This window comes from Musca vetustissima, unplaced genomic scaffold, assembly GCF_032173495.1.
Source record: "Musca vetustissima isolate MV318-11 ecotype Yass unplaced genomic scaffold, APGP_CSIRO_Mvet_v1 utg182588, whole genome shotgun sequence".
Classification (NCBI taxonomy): Eukaryota; Metazoa; Arthropoda; class Insecta; order Diptera; family Muscidae; genus Musca; species Musca vetustissima.
The window spans coordinates 49,584-69,116 of record NW_026885781.1 but is presented as its reverse complement, the minus strand read 5'-3'; the positions used below and the strand labels follow the sequence as shown (position 1 = coordinate 69,116).

The following is a 19,533-nucleotide window of genomic DNA, read 5'->3' as shown; positions in this document are numbered from 1 at the left end:
GACCAATGGTTTCCAATTGTAAATAGGGATATATAAGTCGAGTTTTCAACAATCGATTAATCGACTTTGTAGTTATGAGAGAACATCGAGTAATCGATTTTGTGATGGTTCGAAACATGGCCTATAAATAAGGTCACCAAGGGAGACCAGCTGATAATCGAAATCTCTCAAGTTTGCTGTCAAAATGCATTATTGTGAATTGACTTCCATTATGAAAACGTAAACAAAGTCGAAATTTTTGACATTAGACTTGAGAAAAAACAGCTGTTTTCCGATTTCGATTGCTATCTTGGTGACCTTATTTATAGGCCATGGTTCGAAACCATGGCCTATAAATAAGGTCACCAAGGGAGACCAGCTGATAATCGAAATCTCTCAAGTTTGCTGTCAAAATGCATTATTGTGAATTGACTTCCATTATGAAAACGTAAACAAAGTCGAAATTTTTGACATTAGACTTGAGAAAAAACAGCTGTTTTCAGATTTCGATTGCTATCTTGGTGACCTTATTAATATATCTTGGTAAGAGCAAGTGTTGTTGTACAACAAACGATACAACAACCACATGGAAATTTGTTTTTGTAAGTTATACTAGTGTCAACGTCATTTGACAGAAAAATGTAAACAAACAAATAAATTATATTTATTTTGAAAATGAAATATTTTTGAATCCTCAAAATAAAATTTGAAAAACATGAATGAAAATCAATCAAATTTATATTTCTATCGCTTCCACGTCTTTCCTATAATTGAACAATTGCCACTTATATGTGTAACACATATGAAAATGCAGGGAATTGCGAGTTATTCAATGAAGAAAGATTTGCTTTCTCAAACTTTCCCAGCATGCAGATTGAGTAAATTGAATACGGGAGCATATTTAATAAAGGACAATTTCAAATTGTATGCGTTCCCAATTTTCCTATTGGGTGATTTTTAAAAACATAATTTTGTCCAATTCATATTGACACTAGTATTACGTTGGAATCAAATCAGCTGGGATTTGCTGTTACCTTTTATAATTGTACCATGGTTCGAAACATGGCCTATAAATAAGGTCGGAAAACAGCTGTTTTTTCTCAAGTCTAATGTCAAAAATTTCGACTTTGTTTACGTTTTCATAATGGACGTCAATTCACAATAATGCATTTTGACAGCAATCTTGAGAGGTATCGATAATCAGCTGGTCTCTCTTGGTGACCTTATTTATAGGCCATGGTTCGAAATATTTGCTTTGTTCCTGCACTTGCAATAATGTATAAATTCAATGGTGTACAGAACAAAATTGAGAGGGAGTATGTGAGCGTAAATAGATCACACGACAAACTGTCACCTTGTCTGAATCCGCGTTCGGTATTGAAGGGCTCCGATAGGTTCTCTCCTACTTTAACTGCTGACCTTGTGCCACTTAAAGTTATCCTGCATAGCTTCAGTCGTTCACACTGCACACTGGATAGCACTTTATATGCGATGGGAAGGAGACTTATTCCTCTATAGTTGGCACATATCGTCTTGTCTCCTTTTTTGTGCACGGGACATTGGGCATGCATTCCTCTAGCCAAATTGTACTAATCAGCTGGTGCATGCTCCTTACCAGCATCTGGCCACCAGTCTTGAATAGTTCGACTGGTAACCCATCGGCTTATGCTGCTTTACTGTTCATGAGCCGATTAATTGCTTTTATGACCTCATCTTGGCTAAGTGGTATACACTCTATACCATCATCTCTTATTGGTTTCCGGACTTCATTCTGACTCCTGTACATCTCGATTTGCTCACGCTCTCGTTTTTCTTGTTCTTTTTTCTGAAAAAACGTTTCTTCTCTTTCCTTTTCTCCCGATAATTCTCCATCACGTTACATGTTGCTACTGTCTGTAGGGTTGCCAGTAGCATTACGACACTCCTGATCGTACCATGGGTTTCTTGGTGGTGGTTTTTGGTACCCAAGTGTTGAAGGCTGAATTTTCCGACGGTGGGGCAAATGAGACTGATGTAGAAAAACTTCGCTGTTATACGAATTATAGAAATTCATGTCTCGTTTCATGGCGTAATCATCTTACGCCAGTCCCTTTCCATCGCATTTCCTATAAGGCAATAGGATGGGCTTTGAAATGTACGCACAACACGTTTTCAGTGACAATAATGTTTAACATTGTAAAGTTCCCAGCCTCTATAATCTATAAATATAAGTTGTAGCATCAGTAGATATAACATAAGAACCAAGAGGATAAAAAAATTTAGATATTTATTACATTTAATTTGATTGACCGTAAGTCCGGATTAAAAAATAAGTATGTCTGTACATAGCAATTATGAATATAATTGTCCATCTTAAATTTTATGGAATTTATTTTTTAAAAAATTTCAAATTGATAGATGAGTTCCGAATTAATTATTAATTTCTCAAAAGAGACTACCTTATGCAATTATGCCATGGGAGTAATCGATTTGATTTATTTATTACATATCGATTTATTTGATTTATTTATTACATATGTTTAAAAAAACATAAAATAATTACGAACAAATCTGCAAGCTAAATTATGAAGGGAATAGGGGAAAAATAAATATTTTAATAAATATACGCAACACTTTGTTATTTTCATTCCAGACGAATTTAGAATTAGAGTTTTATATCTTACAGTAGATAATCAAACAAGAGTCAATAAATATATAAAGGGACCCACCCCTTTGTATATGTGTGTGATTGACTAGTGTGTGGTTAACTCTCCAATCATTTTTCCAAAAAAAATATTTTTGTCCAAAAAAATCACATTTTGAGTCGTAAATTCAACAGACAACTTCAAAAATGAATAAAATTCACCAGATTGAAAGGGTTTCATTTTCAAAATCAAAACTATTTTGATATTCTTCACGCATTGTGTGTGTCACACATACATAAATAAAACGCACTATAGACCAAATTGTTCTTTTACTGACTCAAGATCCATCTAGTTACCCCTACAATAATCGGGCTTTTTGTTTGGATTCAGTGGATTCCGTCCGAATTTCGACCTGGGTATCCCTATATCGATTATTTTTGTTTTGATTATCCTTTATCAGTTTCGTTTTGAGACCCATTTCATCTAATTCCGTAAGCCGACGAAGTTAGAAGAGAACGCCGGCGATTTCGAAAATGACGGCATTGTTATCTTTCTTCTACCACAGCGTAAATAAATAAATACCAAAATAAAAGAATAAATATGCTTGATTTTGAAGCAAAACGGAATGCTCTGTTTGCATGTCTTGATGATGCCAGCAGTGAACTAAAGGGTACCAGTTTGGATCAAACAAATGCGATGAAAAATCCCCTGAAGCGCAGCTCGTCTGGCGATACAGAACTGGTGTACAGAAATTCCAGCAAAAGCCCACATAAAAATGTGTCTTCTGTCGACCGTGCCCTCAAGAATCTGCGTGGTAAAGAGAGTATATTCAAAAAACCAGAACTTCCCATATCGAGATGTCTAAAGCCTCGATCATTGCCAGATTTTAAGGTATGTATTGGAACGATATGTATTTGTAGTGGCCTATTATATTTGTTATTGTTGTATTCTGTTTTTCAGGTAAATCCTCACAAATGGAAGAAATACTCTTTGGAAGATGTTGACATATCAGATCACACAAATACATCGGCTGCATTTGAATTTCTACGAGAAATTGATGCTCGCAAGGAAACTGATGATGATGGTGTTAGCGAAGACCGAGAAACTATATTGACAAAGAAAATTGAGTTTAAAAAATCCAGTAAAATAAATCGTAACATTAAGACATTGCAATCGCAAGAACAACAGGACGTAGAAGTAGATTCACCAAAGTTGAAGGGATCAAAGCTGGTAATGCCCGAATATGTTATTGGTGGTTCGAAGAAAAAGGTAGCCAAGGCGAAGAATACAAAACAAGACAGAGCTGCGGGCAAACTAAAGTTATCACATTTACAGGAAGAAGACGAAGATGATGAATAATTATTTCATTGATATGATTTGTTAAACTGAAATCACAGATTTAGGTTTTATTTTACTAGCATAGTACGTTTTAAAGGTGTAAAACTTATTTTTATATTTATATCATTATTATGTTATGTAAAAACTATAAACCTGTAGTAAAGAAAACCTTCAACCATCCGAGTTTGTGAACGTGTTTGAAAGGAGATACATTTTGGTGATATATCTGTCTTAAAAAATATTTAAATAGACACAATAAATTGCAAAGTTGTTTGAAATTGAAAACAGAACATGTTGGCATATATTGTGGTATAACCCTTGCATTACGATGATAAGAAGTTTGTAAAAAAAATGTTGGAAACCTATATGTTTTTAATGCGCAATGTATATCATCTGAATGTAGGACAAAGTACATTCAGATTTAATAGTACAATTACATTTTACTGTATTTGTCAAATCTGAGAATATAAATTGTCAATTCCTATGCATATATGTATGTCAATCCTCATTAAGGAGGTTAACACGAAAAAAGTTCTAAAGAATAAAACATTTTCTACAAAAAAATCAATATACAGTGGTGGTCACAGAATTAAAACATTTACTGTGGTAAACATTTTTTGATCAGCCCTCGAATCGTTTGAAGTATTTTTGAAAATTTTTTAATTCAGAACACTTCGATATACTGTACTTAAGAGATTTAATGTGAAAATGGAAAATTATTGCATGCAATATTTCCAAAAATAACGGTTTTTATGAAAATACATCGACTTTGAAGTGGCCATATAATTAAAACATTGTGTGATTTTTTTACTTTACTGTATTTTTTGAAAATATTTTTAAAAAAGCTCTTTAATTTAGTTAAATTATGTAAACTAAGCATCGATAAAGTCATTTACTGATAAAAATTTTTGAAAAAATCTATCAAAATCGCCAAAAATTTGTATAGTACACCTTGCATTCAGAAAATAACCCTTATTATAGAAAATAAAGTTCCGAATGCACCAGAAATTGCTAGAATTAGCAGAAAATTATAAATAATTCTCAGAATAAATAAATATTTGAAATAAAAACTGAAAATAAATTTAAGCCGCCTTATAATGATGAAATTTATATATTTTTTGTGAAATGTAGTTCACAGCTTTAAGGTCGAACTAATATGAAATATAAATAAATATATAAAGAAGAAATAACATTTGATAGATATTAAAAATATATTTCTATAAGTCACGTTTTTTAGTGGAATAAATTTGGAAAATAATTCCCTTAATATTGATCCTTTGAGTGTTCTTAAAAATTCCGTGACTAAACCTACTGAAAAGTATTATTCATATATTATTAAAAAATCTGAGCTTCGAAGTTTCTAAAAAATATTCTTTAAAAATCTGTGAACCTTAACAAATCCCCGCTTATAGTTGGAACTTAAACACATAAACGAAACGATTAAAAAATCCCCACTTCTAAAGTTTTTTATACTCCCTCGTTTATACAAACAAATCGAAATCAGAATTTAATATATTTGAAAATTAATTTTTTTGCATTGGATTATTTCAATTAATTTTTTACAGTGGATAATATTTACGTTTAGACGGAGATTGTTTTGTTTCTTTCTTATAAACAAATGCAGTAATCGAATTCAGAATTTAATATATTTGAAAATTACATTTTTACAGTGGATAATTTTAATTTAATTTATGGGAACTATATCTAAATCTGAATAGATTGTCACGAAACTTTGCACACATCATTTTCGACTTAATTCAGTACGCTATGCCAAAATTCGTGCAAATCAAAAGATTTCCAGGGACTTTAGTGGACAATTTACCTAAAATCGGGCGAAGCTATATATGGGAGCTATATCTGAATCTAATCCGATATTCACGAAACTTTGCACACATCATTCTAGACTTAATTTAGTAAGCTGTGCCAATTTTCGTGCAAATCGAAAGATATATAGGGACTTTGGTACACAATTTACCTTAAATCGGATGAAGATATATATGCAAGCTATATCTAAATCTGAACCGATTTTAACGAAACTTTGTACGCTGTGCCAATTTTCGTGCAAATCGAAAGATATAGGGACTTTGGTGCACCATATACACCTAAGTCTGTTTTTACACGGTGGATTGGTTCCAGAAGAAGCCGCGCGAAATATGAACATATTGTATATAATTTAAATGCATTTCTATAAAATGAAGTGTTTTTGTCAAAATCTTAAAATATTGGTAATAAATAATAAGTTGCGTGGAAGCTGTGATGGTGGAAATGTAAAAATATGGTTGAAAATGTGTTGAAGCCAACGATGTTTTTTGTGTTCCTTCCTGATTTGTGGCAAAACTACACGACGCACGCACATGTGATCAGTGACTAAGTTGCAGAATACCCCATGGACAATATGGTTCTAATGTATGATTTTTCGATATAATCAATGCATCCACCCAAAATGAATGCTGACATTTTGAAGCCGGATTTTCGGTGTTTTTTTGAATTTTTCTTATAATTAGGATGCACAACCAGATAATGGACTAAGCTGATTATAGGATTGTATAACTCATGATTTTGCTTCGTTTAGTGTATATCTCATGAAAGTGCTCACCGTAGCTTCTTTGCAATTTGGTTCCAAAGACGAAAATTTGATGAGTAAATTTTTAAATATAACCTATTTTTTGCGTCTAAATTTAGGAAGGTCCACTCAAATGCCGTTGAACCTCGCGTGATTTTATTTTTTTACGTGCCGGATCTAATGAGCCCATCCATGTTCAATTCCGCCCAATAAAAAGGCAGATATAGGTACCTTGAATGTGGGAAAAACTGCAAATAACTTATATTGACAAATTCGCGTATATAATCGCGTTTTTCTTCGAATTGATTTCACATACATTCATTCTTTTGTTATCATATTCGCAAATCTGTGTGAAACCAGGTCAAAAATATATCGATACGCGAATAATACATCCGCGGTTCTTCACCGATCCTTTTAAAATAGGTGTTCTTTGGTGTATTTTCATAGGAGATTACTGAAATCGGATGTGCATAAAAATCTTTTAAAGAAAACTTTTAACAGAGGAATCTACCGGTATTTAACAATCGTCTAAAAGAATTTTTAGAAAAAATCGTTATGTGTTGTAGAAGATCTAGACTAAACCGTATTATCTTAATCATACCAAAAAATCAAAAATTGAAAAAAAAATTTTTGTGGCAATTTTAAAATCAATTTATTTTGCTTTTAGATATTTTCAAGCTTTTATTTGTTTTTCGCGACTATTAAACACAAAGAAAACAAATGTGTTTAACCATTTGTAAAGAAATTGGCGAATTACAACAAATAGGAATTAATTTAATATATATATTAGAAATACAAGATTTAAACGCGAACAGATTTTGAATCAGCATGTTTTCCTTAACCTATGTACCAAAAATCATGAATGTGCGCGGAAAAAAATTTTCAAAATTTTTTTTATATATATCGTTCGATTTGCTCGAAATTTGGCATAGCGTACTAAATTAAGTCTAAAAAGATGTTTGTCAAATTTCGTGAAGTTTGTTTTAGATTTAGATATAGCTCCTATATATTTATATATATATTCGTCCGATTACTGGTTTTTATGTTATATTATGTCAATAATTGGATATATTAAAATAAGGATTTCATTTAATTACCACAGTGAGATGTTTCTTTCCTTTCTAAAATAAAACTACACATAAGAGATTGAATTTGAGACATATAACATTTATATTTTATTATCTGTTTTGTTGTTGTTAATAATAATTTCAATATTTGCACATTACAATTTTCTAACTTATCTTTCATTATCCATTTGTTTTTTGGTTTTTCTTTAACTTTCCTTGTTTTTTTTATTACAAATTAAATGCATAAAATTATTGGTAAATTTATTTTTTGTGGGACTTTATTTCATACACTAGGATTGGGTGTTTTTTTGTTTGTTTATTTGTATATGTATGTATGTTGGTAGACACGACACATGACCACATTATTACATTCATTCTACTTAAATGTCATTAAAAATATATGAAATACAATTTCGATTTTAAAAACTTGAGTAAAATAGTAGAGAAATTTAAAAAGTTGCTTGGGAAAGGAATTTTAATTTTAAATTTGGTTTTTGTTTGTTTTTTTTTTTTTCAATAATTATTTCAATTTGTTAGGGATTTTAAAAGGAGGTGGTTTATTAGTTGGCTGCTGCTGGTGGTGTGTTTATTTTAACAATTGCTCTGCATCTATGCAATACATATTGTGACATAAAACATTTAATAAAAATTGTTCCATTTGTTTTTACCAATAACACATACATATAATAATGATGTTAATTATAACTATCTGTTTAGTTCTTTGTTTTTTTAATAGTTGTTGTTATTATATGAAAGTTTATTGTTGTTTTTCTTAAACGAAAACATTTATTTTTATTTAAATTTAATTGGAAGTGTGAACTTTTTTTAAGAAGTGTCAGTTGAAAATTTTCGAAAGTTACAGATATATTGCAAAGATAGTAGTATTTATATGGAATATATATGGAATATGGTTTTCAATTGCCTTATACTTCGACTTTGACATACACATTTTTTTCTACCACAAATAATTACATTAGAAGACTAGTTAAAAAATCAATATAGTTTTTTCATTTTTATAATTACAACTTAAGTCAGTAAATATAAATACTATATTTAATAATGTTTGCCTTTTAACTTTTTAGGTGTTATAAAATTTTCTAAAACTAATTACAAATTATAGTGTATTTATTTTTAATAAAATTTCCGATTTTTTTCAATAGCTTTGTCTTAATTGTATTTCTTTTCTTTTTTTAACAGTGTAATTAATTTAAAATCTATTTGTAAATTTAAGCTCAAATTGTGTTAAGTGGTTTTTGGATTTGTTTTTTTTTAATTTTTGATTTTGGGAGAAAACGTTTATTTGTTTATATATCTAAAATAATACTAAATTAACAACTTATAATAATTGTAATTTTAAATATATTTTATTTTCAAAAAATTCAGTCCAAATTGAGCTTAATTTTTTTTGCATGAAATATTTTTGTTTTTTTTTTTAATTTTAAATGTATTTAATTTTTTTCTTATTATTTTTTAGTCTAATAAAAACTAAAAAAATAATATTTTTTATAATCTTACCAAAAAAGTTGATTCGATATGCATTTGTTTGAAATATGTCTTGTAAAGTAATTTGAGATTTTCATCTTTGTCATTAATATCATTTATTTATTTTAGTTATTTATATTATTATTCGTTAAGAAAATATAGAGGTAACACTTACGATATGGAGTAATAATTAAAAAAAAAACATAACTATTAAATTCTTTTTCAGTGGTATTTTTTGTTTTTTTTTTGTGATTGTCTAATTTTATTTTTATAGATTTTTTCGGGTAAATTTTAAAATTAATGTTAGTTTAAAAATTACAACTTTGTTAAAGTACACTTTTTCAATGACATGTAGCATGATTTTGAAAAAAAAAAAATGGTTAAAAAATATATTTTTTAATGGAAAAAGGATTATTCATAATTGGGTCTTTACAATTATTTCGAAAGCCATGAAGCAAGTGAGTGATTCGAGGGAATTCGTTAAAGTGAAACCCAATTTTATGAAAGCGGCCAACATGTCTGTGTTCTTCCGATTAAACTTTCGTTCGAATACATTTTCATCTAGAGAGGGTTTAGAGAAATCCATTTTTTTCGAATGGAAGCGAACAAAAGCCTTTCCATTGTCTTAGTGGTACAGACTGTACATCTTGGATTTTCTAAAAAAATTAAGTGTGAAGCGGATCATCAAAAATAGTGTTGATTCAATTTTAATTACTATATTATAAACACATACGTTTTATTGATCATTTGAGTACTCAAATGCAACACTTATTTAAATATTTGAAATTAACGATTATATTCTCTAAATGGTACCAAAAACTACATATCTGATATTACTACATTTTTATACAACCAATACTAGATTAGAATCTCGCTTCTCATAAGTAGTACCTAAGCTCAATCTAATTTCAATAAAATTAGCTTCACTCCGAGTCCGGACCCCCCGAATCTAATTCCTTTAAGGCTTAAGATCACTCTAAGACTTAAGATCATTATCCACACTTGCCCAAGTTGATGGACTCAGATCATAAGCTGGAAGTAGTTCCTAAACAAGGAGTAGCCAACATTATTGTAAATCTTGTTGTTGCGAGTTTCTTCACTAGCGCCCAACGTGGGGCAAGCCTCATTAAAACCCCAGGAGCTTTCTTTATTGTCGCCCAACTCAGTGGTCATGAACTACGACCTATAAGTAAAAGCCGAGGACAACACCAACAAGTCAGACGGCCTTCTTTAAACACGCCCAACGAAGTGGCCACGAACAACGATACAAAGTTTGAAAAAGGAAAATACCAAAACAGATAGCGACGAGTACGTGTCAGGCGAAAAAGAAGAGATGACGCAGTTTACTGAAAGCCAATTCAAACAACTGATCCAGGCAATGCAGAACAACAACCGAACGGATTCGTTTTCGCATTGTACTTGCGTTTTCGGGGGCAGAGAGATGCCGCCTCAGTTGAAGAATTTGTGACATCCATATCAGTATATAAAGACATCTCAGACGCCGACGCAGTAAACGGGTTGCAGCTGCTATTGGAAGATTATGCAGTTCCGAGAAAATATGATATTTTGCAGAATCACCAAGTACCATATCGTTCCCAGTTCTGTTCTAGGGGGAGAACCCGAAGGCGTACTACGAGAACGCCATCTTTATTACTGAATAAACACTACAGCTCTACTTATCATCCATCAGATTCCACAACCGTTTATTACTGATGCATCATCGTGACGATTTCAGCATCAGATTGTAAATCTTGTTATTTCGGGTTTCTTCACTGGCGCCCAACGTGGGGCAAGCCTCATTGAAACCCAACGAGTTTCTTCAAGTGTGAATTTTCTAATGGAATTGTTTAGTGGCTTTCTTAAAAAATTTGAATTTTCTAAATATTTTTTTCGTAAAGGATAACGCAATTGTGTTTGGATTTGAAAAAATATATTTTTTATTTCATTTAAGTATTTTTAAACAAACTCTTCTGCAGAAATATCAGAGCCAATGGCGTGAATTTTTAAGGAACATTTCCAGGAGAAATATAAGAGCCAAAACCCTGTGCTTTGATTCAAAAGCTTGGATTTCAAAATAAGTTGTTCTAAACAATTATCATAGCCAAATCCACGAACTTTCGAAGCAATTTGTGTGAAGAAGTAGCAGGAAACATGTTGCGGATTAAAAAAACGTTCCTAAATACATACCAGAGTAATTGATGTGACATTTAATGAAATTCAAAACCGCAGACTTTTTTTGAAGAGGTACCATATTTTTAAATACAGGGTTCTGCATTTGGTTGTATATGTTCTTATATCCCGAACAATCAATTGAACTAATCATTCTGTAAATCCATAGTAAACTCCCAGCCTGCATACATCAAAGGCAGATCAGTGGATACAGCCCTGCGCGAGGTGTTTGGGTGCATCGAGAAGAATATGGAGTCATCTGGCTACATTTTGGCAGCATTCCTCGACATTGAGGAAGCTTTCAACAATGTGAAGCTGGAAGCCATCCAATCTGCTCTCGTAAGCACAGGTATCCCCTCATTCCTTACGGAATGGATTGATAGAATGCTGTAAAGCAGAATTATCAACTCATCCTTAGGAGAGAGTTCCGTGAGGAAATCTGTCAACAGAGGCACACCACAGGGAGGAGTACTGTCCCCCTTTTGTGGCTTCTGGTGATAAATGAGATACTTATGAAATTCAATCATCTCAGGATAAAGGTTGTAGCCTATGCCGATGATGTAGTCCTGCAAAATACCTTGGCAACATCCTTGACCGCAAACCAACGTGGAATACAAATGTTGAGGAACGCTCTAAGAAAGGACTGCTGGCACTGTACTCATGTAAGAATTTCATAGGTAAGAGCTGGAGATTAAGACCCGATATTATACACTGGTTGTATATGACGATCGTCTTACCCATTCTTACTTATGGTTGCCTTGTTTGGTGGCAGGAGGTAAACAAAAAGATGCTGATGACAAAATTGAGTTTAGTACAGCGATCAGCTTCAATCCTGATCACCGCAGCGTTATGAAGTACACCACAGGCAGCCTTGAACGCAATTTTGAATCTCCAACCTTTGCACATTCTGATTAAATTCCACGCGGCCAGGTGTGCCCTGAGGCTCCGGGAAACGGATGCCTTGAAATCGCTGAACTATGATCATGTTAGCATCCTAAACATTACGCCAGATTGTGACTTCTTTAGGGGGAATAGTCATATTAGTGACTATGTTTCCTCTCATAGGGACTTTAATGAGATCAAAGTTGAGTTTCCTAGTAGGAAATCCTGGACTAGCGGCTCCTTACCTTTGCCAGGTGTGTCATTCTTTACAGACGGGTCAAAGATGTAGGAAGGCACTGGCACAGGCATTTACTGTAGGGAATTAGAAACATACAACTCATATAAACTCAACAATCTTTGTAGCGTTTTCCAAGCAAAGATTCTTGCAATCACGAAAACGGGCGAGATAGTAAAATCACTTACTGCCGACATTACGGGACCGGTGACTATATATGTTATATATGTCGATAGTCACGCGGTCCTTAAAGCGGTGAAGTCGCATACAATAAACTCAAAAGCAGTTCATGATTGCAAGTCCGCTCTGAATGATATACGACAGATGGTTAGTTTATGTTGGGTTCCAGGACATAGCGACATTGAAGGGAATGAGATAGCAGACGAGCTTGCTCGGGGGGGCTCACAGTCATCCAATCTTCCGATTGAGAGATCTGCGAAACCTCCCATCGGCTATTTCATTGGCAGAATCCGTGCGTTCTACTGCGAGGTAGTCGGCAACAGATGGCTAAGAGAACCTGCTTGCAGAATCTCAAAAACTATCTGGCCTGAATTCTCTCGTAAAAAAACGTCTTTGCTGCTGACACACAATAAGAGGGAGATCAAAATTGTTGTGGGTCACTGCAAGATTAGATCTCTCACTTCGTAGTGGGACTACAGCGGTGAGAATTACTGTCGTCTATGTGAGGACGAAGAAGAACTAGAAACAATTGAACACATGTAAATGTCCATCGCTGATTAGCAGAGGACATAAACAGTTTGGAAGATATGAAATTGATAATCTAGCCTTCTTCTCCAAAATAGAAAAATTTGACATGGCTAAAATAACCTTTCTTCCGCTCTTCTTCTCTCGCTATATTTTCTCTCTCTTTTTCTTTTCTTTGCAGGTAATATAAAAGGATGATCACAATGGACATAGTCTCCGAGTGGACGGTTGTTATTAACAACCGTACATCCCTAACCTAACCTAAGACAAGCCTTGTGTTACTGGGCATATTAGTGTCAGAGGTTGGCTTTTTAAATAACCACAAATCAACAGCTTTGGCAAATATCATAGCTGGTATGCGCTAAATCGAACTACACAATTTTTAATAAACTATCACTGCTGGCCTTTGTCAGGTCTCAAGAACAACCAGTAAGGAAAGTAGTAAAGTCGGACGGGGCCGACTATAAATACCCTTCACCACTATGGGTATATTAAACAGCTGATGATATTTATCTAAATGTGAATCTACCTAGATCTATGCATAAACATATCATTCGTTTGTTACAATGGGACAAAAGTATGTAAATCGACTTCAAACGGGAGCTATATCTCAACCGATTTTCAATGCCAATCATTCTGGACTAAATTTACATTAAATCTGACGAAAATATATATGGGAGCTATATCTAAACCTCGACCGATTTTTACGAAACTTGACCAACATCACTCTAGGCTCGATACAGTACGTTATGCCAAATTTGGTGTAAATCGAAAGATATATAGGGACTTGGTGCACCATTTACATCAAATCGGACGAAACTATATATGGGAGCTATATCTAAGTCTGGACCGATTTTCTCGAAACTTTGCAGTCATCACTCTAGGCTTGACCAACATCACTCTAGGCTCGATACAGTACGTTATGCCAAATTTGGTGTAAATCGAAAGATATATAGGGACTTGGTGCACCATTTACATCAAATCGGACGAAACTATATATGGGAGCTATATCTAAGTCTGGACCGATTTTCTCGAAACTTTGCAGTCATCACTCTAGGCTTAATTCAGTACGTTATGCCAAATTTCGTGCAAATCGAAGGATATATAGGGACTTTGGTGCACCATTTTCATGGAATCGGACAAAACTATATATGGGAGCTATATCTAAATCTGGACCGATTTTCAAGAAACTTGGCAGACATCACTCTAGGCTCAATTCAGTACGTTATACTAAATTTCGTCCAAATCAAAGGATATATAGGGACTTTTTTGCACCATTTACATAAAATCGGACGAAACTATATATATATGGGAGCTATATCTAAATCTGGACCGATTTTTCAAAATTTCAATAGGGTCATCCTTGGGCTCAATTACAAACTAAACTGTGCCAAATTTCATCCAAATCGGATTATAAATGCGACCTGTACTTTGTTTACAATTTAACGCCAACCGACGGACATGCATAAATCGACTCAGAAAGTGATTCTATGCATATTCTCAAAAGGAACTATGGGTCTATCTTGTTTCCTTTTACCTGTTACAAACATATGCACAAAGACATAATACCCTGTACCACAGTGTGGTGAAGGGTATAAAAATATGATGGTAATAGCCCGTCTAGGGCTTCGATGCCTCGGTAGTTATAATATAAAATATAGGGATTGATAAAAAATCTCTCAAAGCTCTGCGAGTGAAGTAAATGCGATTTTTTCTGCTGGTGTAAGGGCTTATGTAAAAGTTCTTTTACAACTTCTGATAATTTTTACTGTACGTATATTGGCCAACAGTACACTTGTAGTAAATTTCACAACTTATAATCTTTTCGAAATTGCCGCAAATTGGTACATATGCCACTATAAATAGTAACGATTAAGAACCAAATTGACTTCATGTTAAACAATTTCATTATAAAATTAATATCAATTTTAAATTTCGAATGTTTTTTTGTATAGCATTAATGTTATCCTCATCTACTAATTTGTTTACCTCCCCTTTGTGTATGCACAAGTATTAAATAGCTTTAATTCAAAATCCTATTCATGACTGATTAAGAAAATGTTTATTTAGAATTATGTTTATATTATTTGCAAGCGTTCTAATTATTTTTGTAATTACATCTTCGTGCTGCAATGTTGTTATAACTTCAAATATCGTCCATTTCCATGGAATTCTATTCGAATCACATTTCCCATTACATGTCATTATTTATTATACAAAGATGAACATTAGTCCTGTTTATTTGTTCATGTCATTGTTTGTTGTTAAATGTATAACAAATTTATTTCTATTTAGTATTTCTGTGAAAATCTGTGTGTGTGTAATTATGAACTAACATTAATTCTGGAATTTAATGGCTAGAAATGCCTAAGTCGAAAATATCATTTGTCAAATGGAAATGATTGAGAAAATTAAAAGTAATTAATAGGAGAAAGTTTGTACATAACAATGCTTAAGGATTATAATTATTGTTCCATGAACTTGTACATATGTATTTAGTTTTATATAAGACAAATGTTATCAATATATGTATATACGGTTTATACTAGTTATTCTTTTATTCATTTGCTTTACATTAATTAAGTTATTTAATTATCTTCCATTTGTTCACGATTTTACGTTATATATTTATTATTTATGCATGTCTGTATGTATTATGAATGTAATTGTTATAAGGAGGTTTACGTAGCAATTAAGATAGGTACACGTTTGTTTGTTTTTTCTTGGTTTTCATTTCGATTTTTGTGTCTCGAAATTTATTGTTATCAAAGTGTTTACACATTTACATACAGAATATTTTGTTAGGTTTGTTTCACTGATTGTCTTCTATTACATTTATTTTTTTTATAAACAAATAACACGTGAAAGGGTATTATATTTTACATAACATACATACATGCCTTACATTTACAATTCTATATATGTATATACAAATGTATCTTCATTTTCTGTAAAGGATAAATGCTATTATGGCGTGTTGTCGCATTGTGATCAAGTTTAGAAATAGGATAGCTGGTATTGTTGTGACTTGACTTGACTATGATATTTTTGTCAAGACCAATTAAATAAAGATTACATATTTGATATGTAGACTTTATTTTATTGCAAAACTTCAAAGGATTGCTATTTCATTATTGATTACAAGGATATTTTATAATAACGGGTAATTTTTAATAAGAGTTAGTAAAAAAGGTATGTTCCCGTACCGCAAGAATCTACTAATTTTTACTATTTTTTCCGATATCATAAAGGAAAAATGTTCTCGTAGTAAAAAATTGTACATTCTTGCAGGTTCTGGAACAGACCAAATATTTGGATACTATTTTTGAAAATAATAATAATAATAATTTTTAATGAATAATCATTGGAAGAACTACCAAAACGTCGATTTTTTAAAAATAATATAATTTATAGAACCAACAAAGCGTGGAATTTAGGCAGAATATTTTTTATGAATTTTTGAAGAACCAATAAAGCACTTTCTTTCTAAATTATAAAATATACTTTGTAAATTATACAATTAAAAAACGAAAATCATGGATTTTCTAAGGAGAACCAACGTCAAGGGAATATTGATGAAATAGACTTTATGAATCTATTTCAAATTATTTGTCAAAACTTTCGATGTGGATTTTCACGACAAGAGTGCAACGACGAACTTAAATCATTGTATGGCTCACCATGTTCGCTAAAAGACATGAAAAACTTTCCTCGTGCCACAAAAAGTTGATGGCATCTTAACCCTTTGTGGCCCAATGTTGCCCATAGGCAACAACATTTTTAGATCTTATATTTAATATGCAGGGGTGGCTTAGGGGATGATAGATACCAAGTAACGGCTCCGATTGGCTTTAACATGGCGAAGTCCAGGCTTATCTTGGTCCCTCTTTCATCTCAATTGTGCACACTGATCTCCCAGTGGTGTAACCTGGGGAGCTATTCTCATCACCCGATGAAATAGTGAGCTAATATGTGCAGCGAGTTCACCCATAAGAACTATAAAAAAATGGGTTGAGGCGTCGGGTTAAAAGAAAAAGAAACCCAAACCCCCCTAATGTTGACGACCCCCCACATAAAGGACCACGATCTGCGAATCTGCACTTGGAATGTGCGCACGTTGTACAGAACAGGCGCAGTGTTCGCTTTGGCGGATGTACTCAAGAAGTACAAAGCCGATATTATTGGTTTACAGGAAATGCGATGAAAAGGGACAGGCGTAAGTAAATCAGACGATTACGCCCTGTATTATAGCTGCCATGAAACGAGACATGAATTTGGCTGCGGATTTATGGTTAACAAGAGAATAAAAGACCTTGTCTCCAGATTCACTCCAGTAGATGAGCAAATTGCTATAATCCGTATAAAAGCGAAGTTCTTCTACATCTGTCTCATTTGCGCCCATGCTCCGACCGAAGGTAACGATAAACACACCAAAGACATATTTTACGAGCGCCTAGAAACAGCATATGACCGTTGCCCTGGCCATGACATTAAACTTGGCCCCACCGTCGGAAAATTCAGCCTTCATGAAGAAACATCCGACAACGGCATGAGGTTGATTGACTTCGCGTCAGCAAAAAAACAAGGTAGTTAGCAGCACCAGATTCAAGCTTCTCGATATACACAAGGTCACCTGGATCTCTCCTGACCAAGCAACGAGAAATCAAATTCGATCATGTTGTGATAGACGGAAGGTGTTTTAGAGTGTTTTAAACGTCCGATCGATCCGAGGAGCGAATATCGATTCGGACCATTACCTTGTGGCAGCCAAGGTACGCATCCGTCTTAGGTGCGATCTAACACAACACGGAAACTCGAGGTCGAAAAGCTGCAAACACAACAGGTAGCCGAGGTCTACTCCGCTCAACTTACCCATCTGCTTGAAGAAATCACTTCTTGTTCCGATAATAGTATAGAAGCACAATGGCAAAGAATTGCCCACTCCCTACAAACTGCAGCAACTCTTGGGTACCAAATACCACCAGGAAACCCATGGTACGATCAGGAGTGTCGTATGGCTACTGATGTGAAAAACGCAGCGTATAGGGCAACCCTGCAGAAAAGGAGAGAGGAGAAACGTGTTTTCAGAAAAAAAGAAAGAACAAGAAAAACGTGAGCGTGAGCAAATCGAGATGTACAGGAGTAGAATGAAGTGCGGACATTTTGCCAACGAGTAAAACACCAAACCAAAGGCTTTGGTGCAGGCACATCCTCCTGTAGAGATGAAGAAGGAAACCTGGTGACAGATACAGACAACGTGTTGAGGACCTGGAAGGAGCAAAAGCTTCTACTATCAAATAGTGGCGTTGAAGATGATACCCCAGAACCAATAAGAGATGATGGTATAGAGTGTATACCACCTAGCCAAGATGAGGTCATGAAAGCAATTAATCGGCACAAGAACAACAAAGCAGCAGGAGCCGATGGGTTACCAGCCGAACTATACAAGACTGGTGGCCAGATGCTGGTCAGGAGCATGCACCAGCTGATTAGTACAATTTGGCTAGATGAATGCATGCCCAATGATTGGAACCTTAGCATCCTGTGTCCCGTGCACAAAAAAGGAGACAATACGATATGTGCCAACTAAAGAAAAATAAGTCTCCTTCCCATCGCATATAAAGCGCTATCCAGTGTGCTGTGTAAACGATTGAAGCCAATGGTCAATGACATCATCGGACCATACCAATGCGGCTTCAGACCTAGCAAATCCACCTTTGACCAGTTTTTCACTCTGCGCCAAATCCTGGAAAAAATCCTATTTGTCGACTATAAAGCCGCATTCGACAGCCCTATCTGTTCAGAGGTGTTTAAAGCCAAGCTGATGGTATCAATGCGCAAAATGTCCAGTAGACTCGGACCAACTGTGGAACTTGAGAACAACAGCTTCGAGGTAGTTAAAGACTTTAACTGGTACCGCCATAAATAAAACGAATGACATCAGTTTTGAAATTCGGAGAAGGATTGTGATGGCCAACAGATGCTACTATGGTCTAAGTAAGCAGATTAGAAACAAGGCCACCTCCCGGCAGACCAAACTCACACTTTACAAGACGCTGATACTACCCGTGCTATTATATGGATCAGAAGCATGTGTACTTGCGCAAGCAGATGTGGCAGCTCTTGGGGTTTTGAAAGAAAAATTTTCCGAAAGATCTACGGGCCGATCTGCGTCGACGGTGAATATGGGCGTCGAATGAACCACGAGCTTTACCGCGGACATCGACATAGTCAGTCGTATTGAGCTGCAGCGACTACGGTGGCTAGGCCATGTTGTGCGGATGAATGAGAATGCCCCAGCTCAAAAGGCATATAAAAACGAGCCTACTGATGGTTGCCGTAGAATATCTTAGCATATCTTATTAAGGATAGTTGCATTAAATCTGTGGACAGAAATTTGTTATAAGATTGTGGAAAAAAGTCGGGCTTATTTTTTTATTTTATATGCAAACTATAAAATTTGTAAGAAGAATTTGCTGTACATAAGTT

The 19,533-nt window shown here is 34.0% G+C and overlaps 1 protein-coding gene across 2 annotated transcripts; it reads left to right on the top strand.

Annotated features, from left to right (window-relative positions):
- The first annotated feature begins 3,203 nt into the window (after positions 1-3,203).
- LOC133333022 (uncharacterized) lies at positions 3,204-3,962 on the top strand. 2 transcript variants are annotated; one of them, XM_061541357.1, is made up of 2 exons: positions 3,204-3,494; positions 3,564-3,962. In XM_061541357.1, exons 1-2 carry the CDS (start codon positions 3,204-3,206, stop codon positions 3,960-3,962), a joined length of 690 nt encoding a protein of 229 aa, XP_061397341.1. The 2 variants fall into 2 exon arrangements, with proteins under 2 accessions (XP_061397341.1, XP_061397342.1); XM_061541358.1 differs by having other exon boundaries at positions 3,204-3,498; positions 3,616-3,962.
- The last annotated feature ends 15,571 nt before the right edge of the window (positions 3,963-19,533 follow it).